Source organism: Antedon mediterranea, chromosome 4, assembly GCF_964355755.1.
Source record: "Antedon mediterranea chromosome 4, ecAntMedi1.1, whole genome shotgun sequence".
Lineage (NCBI taxonomy): Eukaryota > Metazoa > Echinodermata > Crinoidea > Comatulida > Antedonidae > Antedon > Antedon mediterranea.
Genome location: NC_092673.1, coordinates 11,019,747 through 11,043,734, shown reverse-complemented (window position 1 = coordinate 11,043,734; position 23,988 = coordinate 11,019,747). Strand labels below are relative to the sequence as shown.

Here is a 23,988-nt window from a genome sequence, read left to right as displayed (position 1 = left end):
GGGTACTTTTTGTCGGGGAATATAATATACAGTAAAAAGCGTTCGCGTTCACTTCGTAGCTAGCTTCAGCGCCTAGAAAACCGCGACGTTTCATTGACTGTGAGAGTACGTCAGAGTGATATTATGCACTTTATATGCATCCATTATTGCCAGCGATCTAACTTACTACTAAACAATAGCTAGGTTCGCACTTGTCTGGCGGTATCCCTTTGTACGAATCGTTCAACGTTGGGTCGAGACGCGTGATATCATGTTCCATCCAGGGACCAAAAATGTGTACTGTAGTTATTTTCCAGGCGAAGTTTACTGACCGTTACGTCGTGTACGGCGTCGACGTACGCTACACTACAGCAAAAACGAATTATGTTAATTGTTCGTATGTTGCACCAATTTTTTAATTTACAAGTAACCTTCTCTACCGTGGGGCACCTAAAATACATTTTTCATCCATTCTAAACAAAAAAACATGCCATTTTCGCTTAGCCAACATTATAGCTAAGTTATTACATTTTCAATGTCCTGTATGTCATGAATTTCTCACCACTCGGAAGTCCAGATGGTGGTACGCACGCATACACTTGGGAGGAATAAACTTATTTCCCCGACTGAAAAAGGTCTACGCTTGCGTTTTTTAAGCCTCTAGGCCTGATGTTTCCAAAGTATAAAATGCAATTTTTTGAAGACCTGCAGCTCTAGTTTTAAACAGTTTCTTAGCTCAGCCCCAATAATAAAGCTGGTCATATTTCGAAGTACAAGAAGTGCATTTTCCGGGACCTAACATATCTATTTTTCAAACATTTCTTAGCTCAGTCACAACCATGATAGGGACTTATATATTTTGTTTCATGTTTTGAAGTATAATAAGTCCAATTTCCGGGACCTCCAACTCTATTTTTCTAAATTTTCTTTGAACTTTTATTTTTTAAATTGAAAAATATGGATTGAAACAGTCATCGCGCATCGTTTTTTTGCACGCAGTACTTTATTTAGACTAGGCTATGAATGAGGTAGGTGCCACCCGGAGAGGTAGAAATTCTCATATGACTTTTCTAGACCAGTTTTTTCTGGGGAATCCAAATATATTGGGTAAACGGGCTGTAACCTGAGAACTTTTGCGTGAGGGCGCTGTTATATATGCATGTTGTAACGACGCCTTTGGCGTGCCATAATTGTTCTCTCTCCTCTGAATAAATGTTGAGTTGTACACGCTGTGTTTAGAGCCCTTACTTTACATTATAATTTACTATATACAACATAAATTTTGGCGACGAAGATGAGCATGGCAGTTATAATAGGAAAGGTGGAAGAATTTGATTCATCTTTAGAAGCTTGGGATTCGTATACTGAACGGTTAGATCAATATTTTGTAGCCAACAAGGTCGATGATGATCGGAAGGTACCGGCATTGCTTGCACTCATCGGACCGAAAACGTACACGCTACTAAAGAATTTGTGTTCACCGGAGAAACCAGCGACACTGTCTTACGCAGATTTAATTACAATGCTCACGACACATCTTTGCCCAAAGCCATCGGAAATCGCGGAACGATTTCGGTTCTACAAAAGAGAACAGCATAGCGGGGAAAGCATTGCTTCATACATTGCTGAACTACGAAGGTTAGCCATTCATTGCAATTTCGGAAACACTTTGACCTCGACACTGCGAGACATTTTCGTCTGCGGGTTGCGTCAAGAGAACATTCAGAAACGTTTACTGGCGGTTCATGACCTTAAATTAGATGATGCAATTAAAACCGCTGTAGCTATGGAAACAGCAAGTCGTGATGCTACAGAATTTCAGAAAACAAGGACACCAAATACTACAGGTGAGAGCAATGTAAATAAGTTTACTACAAAAAATTACCAATCTAAAAGACACCAAGGTCATAAACAAAGTAAAGCATCTACACACTGTTACAGATGTGGTAATACAGGCCATAAAGCTAATCGCTGCAGGCACATACATACTGTTTGCAATTACTGTTCCAAGGAAGGACATCTAGAAAAAGTATGCATGAAGAAAAAGAAAGACAATAATGTGTCAAAGCCTAACACTGGTAACCTTAAAAAGAATGTACAGTATGTACAGAGAGAGGAAGTCAACTATGAACCTATGCTATATGCAAATCATAAGTCAAAAGTGGAGCCAATTATAGTGGTTGCATCTATAAATGGAAAGAAAATTCCCTATGGAATTGAACACTGGATCATCAGTATCACTGATTCCAGAGTTGACCTACAAGAAAGCATTCCAGTCGTTACCATTACAGAAAACTACAATTAGGTTGAAAACATATTCTGGTGAGACTATTGTACCAATTAAAATCACGGGGCAACTTTGATATTTTTGAGCTTACAATTACTTTTGGTGCAATACCGCGTATGTTTCTCTCAACAGACTTAATGCTTTTTGGCAGGTATGCATCGGTAACAATATCAACACGCTTGTATCCTTTAGGGATGCTGTTGAAAACCTTTGCTACAAGATCCTCGTACGTATCAGGGTAAGTCAACAACATAGGCAATGACAGTAGCCTTTGCTGGCAGTGCCCGACCAGGATCTATAACATCTGTTGAACTTTCAATGAGAATTTCCATTAGGACACTTTTCTGAGTTGTTCGTCTTGTCCCATCTGCATTAGCAAGGCTTAGCGGGACAGGGGTAAGTGGATACTCAAAGGCTTTCTTAAAGTCAATTATTCTACCATGCTTTGTTGAGGTGGCAAGAAGCTTTCCTAAAACATCCCGATTAGCTTATATTACTCTTACTTTCCCATTTGCCTTGATTTCGAGTTTCTTCCCACTATTCGAAAATAAAGTGAGATGATGTTATGGATCCTGGTCGAGCACTGCGAGAAACAGACGCGGTATTGCACCAAAAGTAATTGTAAGCTCAAAAATATCAAAGTTGCCCCGTGATTTTAACAATTTCCTTGCCAACGGCGAGAACAAGACCAGATTGATTGAGCTTATTCGCTGTGTACTAGTGTCAAAGAAAGAAAGCATTCTAACAGATATGAGGAGTGATGTTATCTACTTTTCATCGTACAAAGAATGCATCTACGTTACTAACTGAGATGTTGTATTGGTTCCGGAGCTTAATAGTAGCCAAGAAGAAGCCGACACGAAAGTCATCCTGCATGCAAAGCATGCTTTAACAAATAACAATCAAGGCGTAGCAATAATTCGTTCCCATTCTGGAGACTTTGACATTCCAGTCATTTCACTATCTCATTTCATAGGGTGATGGGCAGAGGGTAATTATTGATACAAACACTGGGAAATACCGAAATGTACTGAAATTGAGTGACATTGATTTAACAAAAGCGCAGAAATCATCCCTTATTGGATTCCATGCTTTCACAGGTAACGAGTATAACTCCGCTTTCGTTCGGAAAGGAAAACGTACCTGCTGGAAGCTTCTGGAATCAAAAGCAAAATGTGTTGACACATTCTGCAACCTTGGAGTGTCAGATGTTCCATCAAAAGAGTTGTATGAGGAACTTGAAGAGTATGTTTCACCATTGTATGGAGTGAAGGGGAAAAGTGTAAATCAAGGAAGATATGATATCTTCAACAGAAAGTTTTCCAGACTCAACAAGATTACAGATATATCATTACTGCCACTATGTCAGCAGACCCTTGAGTTTCATATACTTAGAGCACACTTCATTACTAAAGAATGGCAATCAGCAGACGTCAATGGTTTTGTCAACAACAGTACACACAATGGATGGAACGAACAAATGGAGCCTAAATGGATTGAGACAGTGATGCCCACTGATGTCCAGGAACTGTTTACACATAATGAATATGAAGACTTTTCAGATTGCAGTGATGTGAGCGATCTTGAAGATTAATACACGACATACAGACTGAAACACTAAAGGGAAGCATGTATGTAGTAAAAGAATTAAATTCTTGGCCTTGTTATGGCTTATTTATCTCATATTACTCGGATTGCACATGAAAAACTGGTCAAGAAAATAATATGAGAATGTCAACCTCCAATTGGCACAAAATGAATTAATTGACAGGATTAACGTGATCAGATAGGAGAAATGTCTTGCATTTTGGGTCAAAGGTCAGTAACGTTATTTCCGGTTATTTTTACAGATAATGTTCTATTAGTTTGAATATAAACATCTATATTCTGGAGAGTTTGACACCAATTACAACTTTCTGTGTCCAGTAGTTACGGAGATATGATATCTGTTAGATATTGGGTCAAAGGTCAATAGAGGTATTTCCGGCCATTTTCTGACAAAATTTTCTATTACATCAAATAGGAACATGTACATTCCAAACAATTTGACACCAAAATCAACTCTCTATGACCAGTGGTTGCCAAGATATCATAGTCTACTGTAACTGGCAGCCATTTTGAAAAAAGCGCCCTCACGCGAAAGTTCTCAGGTTACAGCCCGTTTACCAAATATATTTGGATTCCCCAGAAAAAACTGGTCTAGAAAAGTTATATGAGAATTTCTACCTCTCCGGGTGGCACCTACCTCATTCATAGCCTAGTCTAATTTATGCATTATAAAAAATGGAAAAAATGGCTACCCTAAATCTGATTAAAATGACCTCAAATGACGCTAGAACGCGTTGCTTCCGGGGGATTTGCCCCTCTGGACCCCCGCCGGGGGCCCTTGGCGGCCCCCTGGCCTCCAGCCTAGTGATGCTCGCTTCGCTCGCATAGCCCCCTCGTCGGGGAATGTAGCCCCCGCGTCGGGAAGATCATGGCGCCACCCCTGTGTTACAGGCTTCTTAAGGATAATCGCGCCATCTTTTAAGAATTTGGCTGGAAGATTATCGAGTCCTGGTCCTTTATTAGCGTTTAGTTTGTTTAGTTCATGAAATATGGTTTCTAGAATTATAAAAAGATTTAAAATTCTCAAAACTAGTATCAAAAATATAATTATTGCACATAGGTAGTTCGGATACAAGGTCAGATGCAATATTTGTAAAATAGTCATTTATTAGCGTTTAGTTTGTTTAGTTCATGAAATATGGTTTCTAGAATTATAAAAAGATTTAAATTCTCAGAACTAGTATCAAAAATATAATTATTGCACATAGGTAGTTCGGATACAAGGTCAGATGCAATATTTGTAAAATAGTCATTAAAATAATTAGATATAGTACAATTATCAAAACATGCGTTACCATCAATATCTAAAAAATAATTATTACATTCTTTCCTCTTAGATAGTACTATAGCCAATGTCCTTAAGGTATTTCCATAGCTTTTTAGGATTATTTCTGTTTTCATTAATTTTTTTAAGATAGAAGTTAGACTTAGCGGTTTTTATATCACGTTGGACCTTATTTCGGTTCTGTTTTGTGTTTAATTCTTACTTCTTTGACAGGGGCAACTTTGTCAATAATATTAGTCAATGTTTCTTTAAAATAATTTCAGGCAAAATTAACATCAGGAATAATTTCAATTTCATTCCAAGTTACATCGTTTAATTTTGACTTATAATCGTTCACATTATATTTTTTAAGGGATCGGATCTTTAAAGTATTATGATTGTTATTTTTAAGTTTCATTTTTTTCCTAGTACAGTAAATAAGGCAGTGGTCACTCAGGCCAACCGATACGACACCGCTCTGAGTAATCATTTCTTTTGAATTACACAAAAATGTGTATTTATATAATATTAAATAATTTACTGTAAGTGTTTGTAGTAACTATTTGGTATCAAATGAAAACGAGAGCGGAACACATCAGGGACGGGTCCTTAAGACTAAACAAGTTTGAAATTTTGAATGATTTGAAAGCTAATTTAATATTAATACCTTTGCAATATTTACGTGTAATTTTGTCGATTCTTTGTTGTGCGCATTTGGCAAACTGTAAGTAAGGAAATTTAAAATAAAGAACCTTGTTTTGTTCAATAATCGACTCAACTGACGCAACATTGCAAGGAGAAAAAATATTACTAAGATATCTGTAAATATTGTCATTAATTATACTGAGTGGAAAACAGTTTTTACTTAAAATGGTATTAAGAGTTGAAATGTCATTGTTAAAGCTAGACCAGGAATTATTCAATTTGTAAACTCTGTCAATCAAAGTATGAACAAGCCCAATTTTGTAAGAAAAGGAAGTGAAACTGTTAAAATTAGTGAGGAGACCCGTGAAGGTAGGCTTTCTGAAGACCGAAGTTATGACAGAAGAACCATTATCGTTTAACATTATATCTAAAAATGGAAGACAATGGTCAATCTCATATTCAATTGTGAACTTTATGTTGGGGTGCTGATCGTTAATATAGTCAAAGAAAGTACATCATCTTTTGTATTGAATAAACAAAAAATGTCATCAACCTAACGACGGTAAAACATGACCGAAGCCTGTGAAAAGTTTTTTAACCATGTTAGTTCATGATGACCCATAAATAAATTGGCTAAAACAGGTGCAAGTGGGGATCCCATTGACACACCGTCTATTTGATCATAAATATCACCATTGAATATGAAATTGGTTTTTTCCGTAGCAAGTAAAAACAATTTGCGTAAATCTCTTTTGTTTAAGCTCATATTATAATTGACATCATTAGTGATATAGTCAACAGCAATGTTATTGCATTCAAACAGGGGGATGTCCGTGAACAAACTAACAACATCAAATGACACCATACATTTGTGCAAAGTGTCAACATGTTGGATTTCCTTCACAAATGTGAATGAATCAGTCGCCACATATTGATTAGGTAATACCGGAATAAGTAATTCGCATAAAAATTTCGCCAGATTATAATTGACAGCGCCAATAGAAGAAACTATTGGTCAAAATTTAGGTGTGGAATTGGGAGGACGGGTTTTGTGCATCTTAGGCAAGCCATACATCCTAGCGGGTTGTGAACCATTGGGATACATTTTCTTATAAATTACTTGATCAATTTCCCCATTACTTTTTAATTGTTTCAAGAATCTTTGCAAATTTATTTTGGTTTATATATAAATTAAAAAATTCAAGTATTTGGAAGATCTTGGTAAATTTAACAAACATTTTGAACCAATTTTTACGGTTTTATCACTTTCAGATATTAATTATGTTGTATTTTTTTTATACCTACCCTAGGCTGAGGGTATAGTCTAGATCAAATTATCCTATAACATTTGAGATATTAGCCACGTTTTTTATATTTAACATCGTGATATAAGTATGCAATGAGGTGCACCGATGCGTGAAAAGCCAAACACAAATGTCGTATGTAGTAGCTAGCCAGCAGGCCAAAATTAATAAATATTGATTTTGAACGTTCTTTATAACTAGCAAAATTGTAACAACTTCGGAAAGGTAAGCTTGAGTGAGGTGAAATTACAGACGGGCCAAGTTTGTTTTCAAATTAATTCACGCTCGCTACTTCTTATCTTATAAGATAACAAATAATATTAACTAATAGGCGTTGTCCAGGTTCTCTTGCGGATGAGCCATGGCATCTTTGCCTCAAATATGTCATGTCAAAAAGTAGGCTTAAGTAGCGAGCGTGAATTAATTTGAAAACAAACTTGCCCCGTCTGTAATTTCACCTTACTCAAGCTTTACCTTTCCGAAGTTGTTACAATTTCGCCAGTTATAAAGAACGTTCAAAATCAATATTTATTAATTTGGCAGAACTTTAGGTTTCAAAACACATGATTTTAACTATAAAAGTGATTGTGTTTATAAATCACTTTCACTCACTATCACTTTTATAAACACAAACAAACATTCCACCATACACTCTCTATTTGCACGACGGATTGAACGTGGACGAATTTATTCACCAGGCTATATGTATTTTTTAGTGTCCCGTCACATGATACATTGGTCTATTAAATCACACCACAACTGTACTACATCAAATATTTTATTATTAAATTACAGTACTTTAATTTTAATGTATTTACTGAAATTCAATATTTAATATGCATATATAGGTTTAGAATAGTTAGTATTGTAGGCCCTGCCCCACCGTTTACAGGTTTTACATACAGTACGTGTTTTACTTGATCGGGGCCAGAGACAATCGGGGAAAAAAAAATTCCGCCTAGAAATTTACGATGTCTATTTAGGAATTAGCTTTGTTTAAAAAATCAGTTCCCCGTCAAGTATATAAATTGAATCATCTACACATGCATCACAACGATATTTTATTATCTATTTCGTGGTAAAAATTAATAGTTTACAAAATAAAGGCAAGTTGCGGTGTGCATGCAAATAGCAGAAGTGTCAGCCGTTTTGAAGGTCGTGCATGGCCTTTGTGGTGGATTGAGTGTGGGTTGGACGGTCTAGTCTAGCTTTCGAAATAGTCCTGGCTGTTTCACATTAATTTCTGGTTCGTTCTCCCGACTTCGATTTCGGTATTTCATTCTTTAATCGTCTAACTAACTTGATGTCCGAAACGATATAGTGGGTTATACCTAAGCAATTTAACTATCAAAGCAAAAACAACTTGTTGAAGCTGGCGGTCAAAGAAATCAAAACAACAATGTTGACTTCTTCCGGTGGGTGGCCGATGACGAAGTAAATAACCAAGCCCTGATTGGTTGAATTTCGTCTCTGCATTAACAGTGTCTAATATATCATGATAATTAACAAGCTCTCCGAGAGCACGTTAGCCGGAATTAACGTGATAAACAAGATCATGTTAACGACTTCCTGCAGGTTCACATAGAACACCATGAAACTCACGATAATTTTTTAATGTGAACCTAGCTATTCTCTCCTAAATTACATGCATAAAAATCTGACCCAGGTCCTAGACTATATATATGACATTAATTTTACCCAAAAATATTATTCATATTGGGTGTTACTTTGTCCAATATGTTAAATATATTGGTTATTTTACGTATTGGTGGCCATCTTGGATTTGATACCCTTAAGATTTTTTAGAAAAATGGCAACATCTGTTTTTTATGACATTAACTTAGAGAAACTAAATCAGCTGGAATTTTGCTTTTAACAAACAATCACACAAAATTACATACTGCCGGCTTATTAATGTTCCAAGTATTTTGATACCAATATCATTTTAATAGACCAAAGGGTTATAGAGATAGGGCAATTTGGGTGCCATTTTGAAATTGCATTGACAATCTGTAATTATGAATAAAAATTAAAAATATGCATATTTTATTAATTTTTGACAAAAATGAATATATTAAATAGTGTACATTTATTTTGGTTTATTTATAATGATTAAATAATTAAAGTGTTTAGAAGATCTATTTGGTATTAAATAAAAGCCCATATTATATTCTATCCATTGCTACCCAACTTGTATTGAAAATCTAATTATGATATTTTAAAAAAAATGTGCATATTTGATTAATTTTTGGAAAAAATGAGTACTGTATACTGTACCTAAGTGCAATTAGTAGAGTAAATTTATTTTGGTTTATTTTGTATAATAAATCAATATTTGTTAGCTTTAATGAACTATGTGACATATCAAATGAAATCCAATCAAATAATAATGCTATCCAATTGAATTGTAAAGTTAAAATTATAAATCTTATTTAGAAAATGTGTTATACAGTTAGTGTAAATATATTTTGGTTAATTATAAATTTAATTCTAGTGTTTTAAATAACTGTTTGGTATCAAATGAAACCCATAAAACATGCTACCTAGTAGTACATACAGATTATTCAATATGTATTGAAAATTAATTTAAAAAAATTGGAAAATACAGTATAGAATTATATAATATTATAAATAAACCAAATTAAATTTTCACTATACTCCTTTTTGTTGGGAACTGTAGCAGATCGGTAAAATATGCTTTCATTTGATACCATACAGTTTCTCCATTGACATTTAAAAGAATTATTTAACACAAAATGGTTTTTTTTTATCATTTTTAAGTCAAAGGTCAGTAACAGCATTTCTGGTAATTTTTTTCGCTAATAGTTGTGTTAGACCGAATATAAATATGTATCTTCTGAAAAATTTGACACAAAAAGTGAATCTGAACAAGTGGTTGTCGAAGAATACACACAAATTTCTAACCTTCAACCCGATTTTGGGCATGTTCGCCCCGGATATCGAATTTGGCACATATTCCATGTTGTTGGTTGGGGTCAAATTATCCTATTGAGTTGAGATATTCTCTCCTAAATTAATAGCATACAAATCTGACACACAAGTCGTAGACTACTTCTATCAGTACTTATTCATTTTGATTGATAGCTATTCGAAATGGATATAATATAATAATATCCTGGAATGACCAGAAAATAGAGTGAGTGAGTGGCCGAGTGGTTAAGACAGTGGAACCGTAATTACATCGGCAGGGGTTTGAGGCTCACTCACTCCATGGTTCTGGTGGTAGAACGAGTCTTCTCAGATAAGGACTATAAACCATAGGTCCAGTGTACACAACTAGCTCGTGTGCACTTTAAAGAACCTACAGTAGTACATCTTTCGAGACGAGTAGGGGGTTACCCCGGTGTATTTACATCACAGCCACTGATCACCAACTGGGCCCTCTGGGAGACCAGTCTTTGACTGAAGAGGTTACCCAGTATAAATATATATTTCAATCAATCATTTATATAGCGCCTAATGTTGTGAAACCTCTAAGCGCTGAACATTATTATCCCAGTCATTTTGTTTGGATCAAACACATATGGCAACATACTCCCATAATGCAGCTAGTAATCAGCGCAAAGTTGTGTCTTGATCTAAACCGGGTACCTATTTATACACCTAGGTGGAGAGAGGCAAAATGTAAGTGAAGTATCTTGCCAACGGATACAGGCAAAGCTACGAGAGTTGGATTCGAACCTATGATCAGTAGTCCAATCCAACACACTGCTCCGCATGTTCTCACATGAATCCCAGTAAAAACACTTGATATTTTGAAAAGGTTGTTTAGCTCATGGTTTGCCAGAAGAAATATAGTTTCTGACTTCTTGTGAATTTGAAGAATTTGTATATTCTGATTACCTAATCTATAGAAACACCTTTCAAACAACTACTAGTATAAAACCTTCTGAATTGTTCCTAAAAAGACCAAGAACTAGGTTCACTTTGTTAAAACCAAACCTAGCCCTAACAGTTGAAGAGAAATAGTTGAAACAAAAATAATATCATATAAGGGAAATTAAGTATAGGAAATAGAGTCAAAAGTAATGCAGGAGAACTAGTTAAATGTTTCCTGGTGTAGTGAATACGGTATGTGGACCTCGAATGTATTTATCATGTACAAGATATGTTTTGTACACATAGATCATATAAGTTCTGGCGAACAAGAAATACCAGGTGTAAATATTAGATAATTTTTGGTTATCTTGGGATATTTAATGGATCATTTTAAATGGATTAATTTCCGAAACATGTATTATAGTCTTAGAAATAAACATTGAGAGTAACTACAACACAACGTGTCGTTTGTTATTAAAATGTTAATATGTACTCCTTTACAACTTCATCATTTATTTTAAAATCAATATGTATGTATTTTCATTCATTTTTACAAGAAAAGTTCAACCATAACCACTAAACTTATTTGACGGTCTGAAACTTGCTTGTAAACTGTAATGTAATAATAATTATCCTCTAGGTACACCTTTTGATTGCCATGAATAATGTTTAATCACCATACATAAATTTACAGAAAATCTAAAGAAGGAATTGTTATTTTAAACTACTTACAAATGTTGACAGCTTTTTTGCACTTCCAAAAGATACAGCTTCCAAAAATTCTAAAGCATGATATGTATAACGGTCAATTACATAAACACCAATAGCAGGATCAACATGATGCTAAACAAATAAACCAGACGGTTAAAAAATGATTGTATAGGGTGATTTGTGATACTACAGTAAAGTGGTATATCTATTAGTATTGAATCCAGATGAACCTGGTACAGTTAGCAAGCCTCTCTTACTGTACGGCGACATGCTTTTGTCTATATTTATGTCGATACATTTGCGTGTAAAACAAATTACGACCTTAGCATATACATACTATAAACAGGCAATGTTTTTCACTAGTCATGGAGTAGTTAGTGTTTAACTTATGGATATGAAAACTGAGTTCAAAACTTGGACTTTTGTGTAATCCGGTGATTGTTATTATTATTGATCCTCAGAGTTTATTGTGTTTATTTTGAGTGCTACATATATTTTGAACTGAATTTCTTAAATTATACTCTAGGTCGCAGAAAACAGTTGTTTATTACCGATTACTTACTGATAAGGAATCCTCACCCACTTGACTACTTCCGATGCCTATCAAATTAGGTGAATAGAAATACTCATACATTGAAGCAGCCTGGCATGTGTCGACAATAAATAACAGCTCATGATATCTGAAAAATTAATAAAATATCAATATACAACTAGAATTTAATTTGTTTAAGTGATCATTTTTATAATTCTAATGACATTAAATTTAAAAAAAAACATTCACGTATGTTAAAATACGATCACAAAATGCCATCCTTTGACCTAATGTGTATACACTAATATAGTGCTGAGTTGTGCCTATCTTTCATCTTTCATCTTTCGAAAGTCAATTGTTACTAGAAACAAATTATATAGCAAATACAAACGTAGACCGACAAACATAAATAAAGTTAAATATACAAACTATAGAAACGTACTTACAAATATTATTAGAAAACGAAAAAAAGAATACTATTTTAATAAATTTGAATAAAATAAAACCAATATGAAAGAAACGTGGAATGCCATTAATCAACTTTTAGGTAGGAAGAACAAATTCAAACTGCAAACATGGGACAGAGACATACACTAACCCAGAAACAAAATCCGATGCATTTAATTCTTACTTTATTAATATTGGGAAACAATTAGCTGACAAAATTAACCACGATAACAACCCTGCCATTGATCCAACATCATATTTGACTGGTAATTCTATGTATTTCAGGCCCACAACAGAATACGAAATAATGACATACATTAATAAATTAGAAACAGATAAAACACCAGGTCACGATGATATCAGTGCTCACTATATCAAGTACAATTCCGTCTACCTTACAAAACCTATTTCACACTTGATCAACGTTTCACTCGCCACTGGCCGATTCCCTGATGAACTAAAATATGCCAAAACTATACCTGTATTTAAAAGTGGCGATAGGCAAAACCTTAATAATTATCGACCCATATCAATCTTACTATGTCTTTCTAAAATATACGAAAGAGTTGTCTACGACCAAACCATTTCATACCTTAATAAATACAACATAATAAATCAATCTCAATATGGATTCCGACAAAAACATTTAACTGCACATGCTCTACTACACAAACTAGAAAAAAAAATTACATCAGCAATTTTGATAACAACTCATTCATCATCTGTGTTTTCCTAGATCTGTCGAAAGCTTTCGATACGATCGATCATAGAATACTAATCAATAAAATGGAATGCTATGGCATAAACTCATTCATCATCTGTGTTTTCCTAGATCTGTCGAAAGCTTTCGATACGATCGATCATAGAATACTAATCAATAAAATGGAATGCTATGGCATACGTGGTATTGTGTTAGACTGGTTCAGGAGTAATACCTAAACCACAGAACTCAGTATGTTACTATTGAATCACACAAATCAATAACAAGAGAAGTAAAAGTTAGTGTTCCACAGGGAGATATCATTGGTCCATTGCTATTTTTGTTATTTATAAATGACATATTTTGTCTAAGCAAAATTGTCGAACTTTTTATATTTACGGATGACACAAACATATTCCTAAAACATAATTACCTCATAGTTGCATGTAATATACTAAACTGCGAATTACAACGACTAACCACTTGGTTTAGAGCTAACAAACTCTCAATTAATTCAAATAAAACTAAATATATAATCTTTAGAGGGCGCTAGAATTTAACAGATTTCACAGACATGCAACTATACGTAAATAACACCACACTCGAAGAGGAACCCATAATAAATTCCTAGGAGTTACCTTTTGTACCCATATTGATGGCATTGCAAACAAAGTTTCAAAGATACAGTAATAGGAATTCTGAATAAATTATATATGACTCTATTGCAAATTTATAAATCTATAATCCTTCCCCATTTAACGTATGCAATAGTAGTATGGGGCTCCTTCGGACCAAGTAAATTAAACCGCCTTCACATCCTCCAGAAAAAAGCACTACGGATTATATGCAAAGTCCACTATCATCATCTTTCCCAACCGCTATTTATACAAACCAACACATTAAATATATTCGATCTTTATGAAAAACATATGGCAATACTACTCTTCCAATTTCATAATAAACAGCTCCCAATTACGTTTGACACTTATTACTTTCAAACAATTAAATCAACACATAATTATGATACCAGGAATAAAAAAAACTATACCACTGTACTAAAAAGAAAACAAAAACAGAGTATATGCTATAGAGGTGCCAAGACATGGAATAGCCTTGAAAACTCAGTAAGAGAAATAAAGAGTATAGGTCTATTTAAAAAAACAATTCATACTATTCTCCTCAACAAATATTCTAATACCTAAAATCACAACGTATTATGAACAACATATTTATCTTTATCGATTTCTTTTTTTTTTATAATGAATGATCTATTCTGGTCATATTTTTGAAATTGTTATTATAATATAATATTATTTTTTTTTTATTCCACTGTCATTTATGATTATTGTCTCTATTGTTTTACGTATATATTTACTTATTGTTATTGTTTTTATTTATTTTTTTCAATTTCTAATTGTTACATAGGACATCACATTTTAAAGCTTTGCTTATAGTGATGCCCGATTCAATCAATCAATATATAACTTTTGCTTATAACTATGTTCATTTGTAGGCCATTGCCAATATTCAGTAATCTTCCTAAACACTATCTGCTACTTTTAATACTTACAATATTATATGTTTTTATCTTTTCCATTGATTGTAAACCTCTTTTCAGTATTTTATTATTCAACTTCTGTTTCCAATAATAGTCAATATAAACAATTAATTTTTATTATTATCATTACTGTAAATAATCATTGTATATATTTTATAATTAATATTGACATTGTTTTTTTTGTTGTTTTTTTTTGTAAAAATCTACTGTAATATTATACCTTATTACGGTTACCATTATAAAAAATGTACAATTGATTAAATAAAGTTCACATATATATATATAATATATAGAATACAATATACTGTATACCGGTATCTATATACAGTGTAGCATAGGTGAAATTACGGCACATATGTTCTAATTTTCTAGTATGATGACATAATCAAATCAAACATGAAGATGACAATTTCGGAAGATAATGATTTGAGCAAAAAGATATAAGATGTTGAAGAAAATTGAACTTGTAGAAGCGCTGTGCGCGCTCTTTTAAAATTTGTATTTAACTTTGGCGAAAGAAATGAAAAAACTACTTTTTAACTTCAACTGATCATATTATAACTTCATCCGATGGGCACAATTTTTATATGAATTGATATCTACATTTCAGCAGCTTTCATAATAACTTATAAACATCTATGACCCCATTTACACTTACGTTTGGGTCCAGGGCCGGTCCTGGGCCGGTTGCAAATATTTACCTTTTAGGCCGGCCCCAGAGCGTTTACACTAGCGACACAGATTACTGGTCGTAAATAATTTTATCGGAAGTACCATTGCATGCTGGGATACGAAGTACAGTTTGTTTACATTTTTCTCTCTCGATCGTCAATTAATTCAACTCTCCGCGCGAACCGACCGTTTTATATTTATACTGTATTGTTGTTTTTTGTCCCATTAAAAACAAAATGAACCCCACTGTTTTATATATAATATGGCTGTATTTTATGTATATGCGAAACAAGCGGAGGAATACTTTATTGAAAGAAGATGTCTGAAAATAAATTTAACTATATAGCCTAAATGATGAAGAAAACAAATTGTCGCCCGAAAAGGAGGAAGGTATGTACTGAGAATGTCGGATCGTCATAACAACAACCTCATAAAAAGGTCAAACGTTGTTCACGGTTCACTGCGTAAGCCGGCCCAAACGTAAAAGCCGCTCCTGAACCTACCTGGAGAGGTGGCCCAGATCTGCGTCCGGCCCAGGGCCGGCCTAACTTTTTGGAGTATTTACACTTATCAATTGCCGACCCAGGGCCGGCCTAAATCGTAAGTGTAAATGGGGTCTATGTCACCTTTAATTCTGAAGAGCCGCAATATACTAAAACATGTTGAATGTGATAATCTATGACGAAAGAGAAAAAAAACCTAATTTTTCTATTCAATTGGCCATTTGATGACGTCACATCTTTTACGTCAAATTTGTACATGAATTTATATACTGCAACAGCAATGGCTTCCAGAATAAGTTTAAATAATTTGGGTTAATCATGCATTCTGAAAAATGATTTTAATTTTAAAATCACTTTTGTGCAATTACACAGAGGGCTCAAAGGTGACCAGGACTGAAATGTTTTGTTTGTGGGATATTTGATGTGATACTTTGGGGGTAATTTACTATTTGTGTGGATTTTTGTTTGTTTTTGTTTGTTTTGTAAACATTTATGAGTGGTTATGGTGATTTTCTATGTGGTATTTATGAGGAAATTATTAGTGTTTTGGCAACTGGCTTAGGGTGCGTTCGAGCGACACTCCGTTCAATTAACCGTGTAGCGTAACCGGTGACCACACGGCCTTACGCAGCGGGAGGTACTCCCGTTCGAGGGACAAATCACAAATTTTACAACCGGGTAACTTTAATTACTCGCTGGAAGTATTCCATAAGGTGGTCATCCATGCATGAGTAACCTGTAACCTTTGTATCCCATCATTCCATTCGTTGTTTACATTCATTTTCCGATAACGATGAAGTATTTCATCAAGTTATTCCTTAATTATGGTGTATTTAATGTATCAACAATTTGTTGCAATGTTTATCAACATGATGAACACACTAATGCGGATTTATGTCGATGGGCTAAATGACCAAAATGAGATGAACATTGATGTATACGGTACAGACGGATGCGAAGACGGCGTGCACGCCGACAGGTTGTACTATAGTACAAGCTAGGGCTCTACTGTTTAGGCAGCGACATGCAGCCCAACCACGCGTCATGGTAAATCGATGTTCGCAGTGGTGGGATGATGATTCGAATGAATCAGGGAGTGTTTAGAGTACTTTGTGACAGACTGGCCCCCAACCTTCAAAGAAATGCGCTGAATGGATTGTCTGTCGAGAGGCTTGTTGGGATAACAATTTGGAGGTTAGCAACTCCATGCGAATTAAGAACTATATCAAATTTATTTGGTGTTGGAAGATCTACAGTTCGTGAGGTAGTCCATGAAGTGTGTGGTGCTATTATCGATTCAATGATGGAGGATTACATTGTTTGGCCAAAAGGAGATTGTCTGCGACAAGTTATGAATGGGTTTCAGCAAAAATATGGTTTTCCACAATGTGCTGGTGCTATTGACGGTACACATATACCCATAATTGCACCAAAAAATAACCCAGCAGATTACCACCATTACCATTCATTAATTCTTCAAGCAGTTGTTGATAATAAAATGAGGTACGTAATAAATATGATAAAGTTTCTCTGTATGCCAACTGTAAACTATAGATTGTTTAGAATGTTATATTAATATAGGACTATCAACACTTTGTTTTCACCAGGTTTACAGATGTGAATGTTGGCTTTCCCGGAAGGGCACATGCTGCACGAGTGTTTAGAAACTCTGCATTATATGAAAAAGAAGAAAATGGAGATTTATTCCCACAGGTATTAGTTGGCTGCACTGGTAAGAAATGTAATTAAAAGAAATCCTGCAAAATAGTTACACACTCCACAATATTCAAATTAATTGATATAGATTCACTTTTATTTTCAGTGGCACAGAGAAATAAATGGTGTGCAGATGCCACCAGTAATTCTCGGTGACCCTGCCTATCCATTATTGTCTTGGCTCATGAAGGGATTTTCAGAGGGTGCCAATTTCCGCCAAGAAGAGAGGGTATTTAATTATCGGCTAAGACGCACAAGAATGGTTGTTTAAAGAGCGTTTGGACAATTAAAGGGACGCTGGCGTATACTGATGCGAAGGAATGACTCTGCCTTACGTTTCGTTCGCGATGGTACACGGTTAGCTACCCACCAATTTGATGGTCAAAATCGTCAAGGGTGGTCGAAATGGTTTTCTCATTAACACACTCGTTCGCGCACACACGGCATTCAACTACCGGGGAATTAACTGGTACTAGCACTGATATTTTTTGTGCTCGAACGCACCCTTAGACTTGGGCGATAGCCAACATATAGTCAGATTAACGTACAGCAGGGAAATGCTGTCGAATCTTTGGTCAAACACACCGGCTTTGGTACCAGATCTACACATACCAGATGGTTTTTAAGGACATACTCAAGAAAGGAAAGGAGAAATTACACATTACATTACATTACAATTATTCTGTCAAATGTAAAGTCTATTAAAAATAAAATGGAAAAATTAAATACATACATGCGGTATGTCAACTCATTTAGAGAAACAAATATATTATGTTTCATGGAAACCTGGCTGAATGAGAATGTTCTGCAGATATGACATTAAATTCATGAAAAACAATTGGTGGTGGTGTGTGTGTTTTTATTAACCAACCCGTTGTTGTGAAGGAGAAGGTATGCAATCCTGACATTAAACTAATTTGCATATCGTTACGGCCGTTCTATTGTCCAAGAGAATTCCCACAAATATTTGTGTGTTTGGTGTATATTACCCAAATGGCAAGACGAGTCGAGCAGCTGAAACGCTCTGAAACACAATTCACAAGATAGAAGCCGTGTTTCCCGACGCACCAAAGTTGTTTATCAGTGATTTTAATCAGCACAAATTGTCTAGGCCTTTTAGGGCTTGTTGGTTATGATGCTTGACTACCAATCCAAGGGTCCTGGGTTTGATTTGTCAGGATTTGTAACTCCAAGGATAGTGAATGAATTCACTTGTGGTTATCCTTGGCAATTTGCCTAAAGTGAGAATAAAAAAAAACATGTTCAACTCGCGACGGTAAAACAATTGATCTTTACTATGGTACGATTCGTGATGCGTATACATCAAGTTCTCTCTCGCCTCTTGTAGGACCACAATTTTATATGGTTACTTCCTAAGTATACCCCTCTAGTTCGGCAAGACGAGTCAAGCAGCTGAAACGCTCTAAAACACAAAAAAAACGTTGTTGTGCGGGAGAAGGTACGGCCGTTCTATTGTCCAAGAGAATTTTTGCATATCAATATATTTGTAACTCCAAGGATAGTGAATGAATTCACTTGTGGTTATCCTTGGCAATTGCCTAAAATAAAATGAGAATTAAAAAAAATGTCCAACTCGCGAGGGTAAAACAATTGATCTTTACTACAGTATGGTATGATTCGTGATGCGTATACATCAAGTTCTCTTTCGCCTCTTGTAGGACCACAATTCTATATGGTTAATAATAGTAGTTAAGAATGGAGAGTGCAGGGACAAAAATATTTTTTTATTTTGTATGTTGTTTATAACTAATCCTGAGATTACTATATTAACCCTGAGATTAGCATAATAATTATGTAAAATGATAAAAATTGCATTTTTTTAATGATTTTCGAAAAATCTCAGGGTTAGTATTTTTGGATACATTTTTGAATTTAAATGAAATGGGTTAAGGAATTTATTGAAGAGTAAATAAAAGATAATGTCTATTGCAAGAATTGAAAGTTTTGATGAAACAAAGTTGTCATCAGGTAAAATTGTGAATACCTATTTTTTGGTATGAAAATACCATTATTGTATGAATTTCCAAATAGTGAAAAGAAAAAATTTGTATTGAAAACATCAAGATGTAATTCGTATGGAATTAAATACAGTTCGCAATATAAAACATATAGTATGAATATAATTGTGTATAATGATGAGATGAGTGATGGAAAGATATCAAAGTTTTGTAATGAAAAACTGGAAGAAGTTTCACCAAAATTATCTGAATATAATCTTATACCAAAAAAAAGTATGTATCCTAAGATTCGAAGGAATGATTCTGGTAAAATAGAAACATTAATGTATCAGATTGAAGAAAGAAGAAGATGATTCAAAGGATGAGAAAGTATATAATAAAAAGTATGTGAAAACTGATGTTCATAATCATATGAATGAACAATTTGAAGTTTTATCAACTTTCAATCAATCAACTATTTTCATACAAAATAACCGTCCATCTATTTCAGTAAAATCTAATCAAATATAGCTCTTCACAAAATAATAACAATAATAACTTAAACCCAGGTTCTCAATTTCAGCTACAAAATCGATAAAACACAGATTTCTAATACAAAATGCTTTTATTAATTATATTCACAACTACTTACTTTTAAAACTCAATACTAACTACCCAGATCTGACTCATCTATCCAATTTCACAGTATTCCTAGATAACACAGGCTATAAAACTTTCTTATTCCCCGCCACAAAACCTACAAAATGGACCAGTTGTTATGGAAACCTCAATAAAGGAGGTACAGTCTGAATTAATTCAGAGTTTGGAATGTGTAAAATCAATATGATCATTGAGGATATACAAGCTACTAAGTAATATGAACTTAAATTCAATAAGATAATAATAGTAATACTGCTTTTAGAGTATCGCTACATCCACCCCTCCTTTCTTAAACGTCGTCCACGACGTTCGCCTGCTTCAAAACCGAGGGAGACTTGCCGAATAATCTAGTCTTAGGAATTATACTAAACTACAAACTCTAGCAAACTATTAAAAGGCATAAAATGAGGAAACAATCAATATGATCATTGAGGATATACAAGCTACTAAGTAAATATGAACTTAAATACAATAAGATAATAATACTGCTTTTAGAGTATTGCTACATATATATAACAGGTGATTTTATAAAACCAGAAGAAGAAATTGTAATGATGGATGATGATGAAGAAATATAAATTATATTCCTCCTATTAAAAAAATCCTTTCTCTTAAACATTTAATGATCTATAAACCCTTAAAACCGGTTTCTAGATTTAAAAAAAAAATGTATTAAGAAAAATAAATTTTTGAATTTAAATTGAATTTAAAAAAATTATATTATAAGTACCACAAACCACAAAATTGTCTGCAAAAAAAAATCGAAATAATCGAATATTAAAATAGTCGATTATTTTGATTTTTTCAGCAGAAACAGACCCTCAGACTATTCCATCTTTTGGTTAAAAAACAAAGTAGCTGAATGAGATAAGAAAAACCACAAGAATATTCAAAAGAACTGAATTTACCTTTGTTTCTGCCACATCTGTTGAAAGGCATCAGCAAGCTCAATGCTTGAAATCTCTTCAGCATCTTGAAACTTAAGGAATCCATCGCCGCCATGACCAGTCATATATATCAAAATGTTACTACGGTCATCAGATAATAACCTTTTGGATCGGGGCGTGCCTGGTGGGAGACGTCCTGTCAACACACGGATGAAGTTTTCAACTGTAACCTAGTAAACAAATTAAATACATATGAATTTATACTAATAAATTATCAAAGATTGGTTATAAATTTCACTATAGAGTTTCTTGTTACAACCGCTAATGTAGAAACGCCAGCTAATGTTGAAACAACCGCTAATGTAGAACAATCCACCGCTAATGTAGTAAAACCTCCAGCTAATGTGGAAACACCAACAGCGGTGGTCTCTTATGAGATGAAGCGGTCCCTTAACAGAGATGCTGGTCATTCAATAGAGGTGGTCGCTAACGAGTGTGGTTGCTTAAGATGTACGGTCTGGGAGGTGATCATTTACGAGAAGTCCCCTTTTTGAAAGTCGGTCGCTTTCAAAAAATTGAACAGCTGGTCTAACCAGAAGTGAACACAAAATTCTTTTCATTAAAAAATGGTTTCACTAGATACAAACCTCATAACCTCTGTAATCGACTTCAATGTCATCACCATAAACGTTTAGAAATTGCTTAGCATTGTTGAAAACGGCAGCTAAAAATAACAGTAATTATAAAAAATGATAATATAAATCAGTACTACAGTACCAGTATTTCTTGTGGTTTACATTAAAAAAAATATAATAAAAGAGTTTTTATTTGACTTTATGACAAAAACAATGCTAAAGTTAAAAGCGATGGCCCAGATGAATTACACATTGTGGTGTTGTGTTAATACCATATTTTGACAACATATTAGGGATGCACAAGGTTTACGATATCGCCGTGAGCGCTCGTCATACAGCTGTCGCCGTAAATTGTGCAAAATAGCAAAATCTACCTCATGAGATTTCACATAGAGATAGGAACCTGTCACTTCAATTGTTATTTGACCTGTATTCTGCATAAATTTGCAGTTATTTTGAAGAAACACTTCATTTTCCATTTTTGGGCAAAAGAAAGAATAAACAAGAAATATTTCTTACAAAAAACGCCGCGTAACTTTTTGACTGGACAGTCTTCTAATCTAATATAATAGGTCAGCCAATCAAAACGCAAGTGAACAATTGCGACTTTACTTGTGATTTATGTCATTGGCCTGTCAGCACAGTCGTTTCTTTCTAGAATTAAACGCACAAACTTGTATTGGGAATAATTTATGTTTATGTGGTTATTAATATCGCATTTAGGTATTGATAATAATAATAATATGGCTTTTGAATATATAATTACTGTCTATAGAATAACATTTATACATTTTCGGTTCGCGATGAAAAGTTATATGAATGGATTTGTAATAGGTATTTATAATAATAGTATATGGGTTGTATTATTGCTAAGCTATCACCAAATCGCGTTATACCATTATTTCTCAGGGTTTTTTGCACCATTGATCAATACCAAACGCGTATCGGTATTATAGTTTTTAATGAATCATTACATTAATAAAAATACCCAATTAAATCAATCGCGTCAGTCCAATTCCGACTTATGTTTCGATCACATAGTTCTGTGTCTACACTGTCCCAACTAGTTTAACAAAAAAAGTGTGATGTGCCCAAATATGGTAGTGATATGCCCGAATATCGTAGTGGACATCGTCATGTCTATATAATATGGGCACATCATATTTAGTTTGATAGTATAGACAGAGCTTAAGGATTATATTTAAAAAATGTTTTCTTACATTTTGAAAAAAAGTATTTATTTGTTTATAAGCCCAATTTTCCAGTCTTAATTTTACATTTTGAAAAAAAAGTATTTTATTTGTTGATAAGCCCAATTGTGCAGTCTTATTTTACATTTTGAACGAAAGTATTTATTTGTTGATAAGCCCAATTTTGCAGTCTTATTTTACATTTTAAACGAAAGTATTTATTTGTTGATAAGCCGAATTTCCAGTTTAATAATAATGACCCCTTCCACAGTGCTTATACCATATACATTTTACATGATATTGACCGTGGGTTCTACGCCTCTGATGCATTTGTTTTTATTGTACCTTTTTAATAAATTATTATATGTTTAGGCCTAATCACACCCAATTTAATGAAACGGTCAGATTCCGATTTCAATTGAACAAAAGTAGTACTGTATTTATTATTCATTGATAAGCCAAGGGTCCCATGGCGTTAGCCGATATCTTGAGCATTTGACTCATGTGTCAACCTGTAACACAAATCATTCTTCAAAATCTAAAGAAAGAACCTCACACGTCTTTTTTGTGAGTGATACACTATGGATATGCCCACGGAAATAATATGTGGACATTGCAAACAACCATAGGCATACAGTAACAAACATAACATGGCTAATAAGCATAACATTCAGACTTGTTTGTTTTCTAGTGGATTTTTATTTACTTTAGCATGTAGAATAAAACTGGTAACAGTGGCTATATTAATAATTATACTGATTATCCTTGATATTATCGCGTCTAATAATAAAATATTTTGTTGTTGATAAGCCCAATTTTTCAGCCTTGATTTTACATTTTGAACGAAAGTATTTATTTGTTGATAAGCCCAATTTTGCAGTCTTAATAATGA

The 23,988-nt window shown here is 34.0% G+C and overlaps 1 protein-coding gene across 1 annotated transcript in view; it reads right to left on the bottom strand.

Moving 5' to 3' along the window:
- Positions 1 to 23,988, bottom strand: part of LOC140046646 (putative GPI-anchor transamidase) — a 144,737-nt gene that overhangs the window by 7,866 nt on the left and 112,883 nt on the right. The window contains exons 4-7 of the mRNA XM_072091350.1: positions 21,919 to 21,995; positions 21,293 to 21,501; positions 12,201 to 12,318; positions 11,660 to 11,770 (exon numbers count right to left, since the gene is read on the bottom strand). Of these exons, the coding sequence (XP_071947451.1) occupies positions 11,660 to 11,770; positions 12,201 to 12,318; positions 21,293 to 21,501; positions 21,919 to 21,995 (515 nt within the window). The remainder of the gene's footprint in view (positions 1 to 11,659; positions 11,771 to 12,200; positions 12,319 to 21,292; positions 21,502 to 21,918; positions 21,996 to 23,988) is intronic.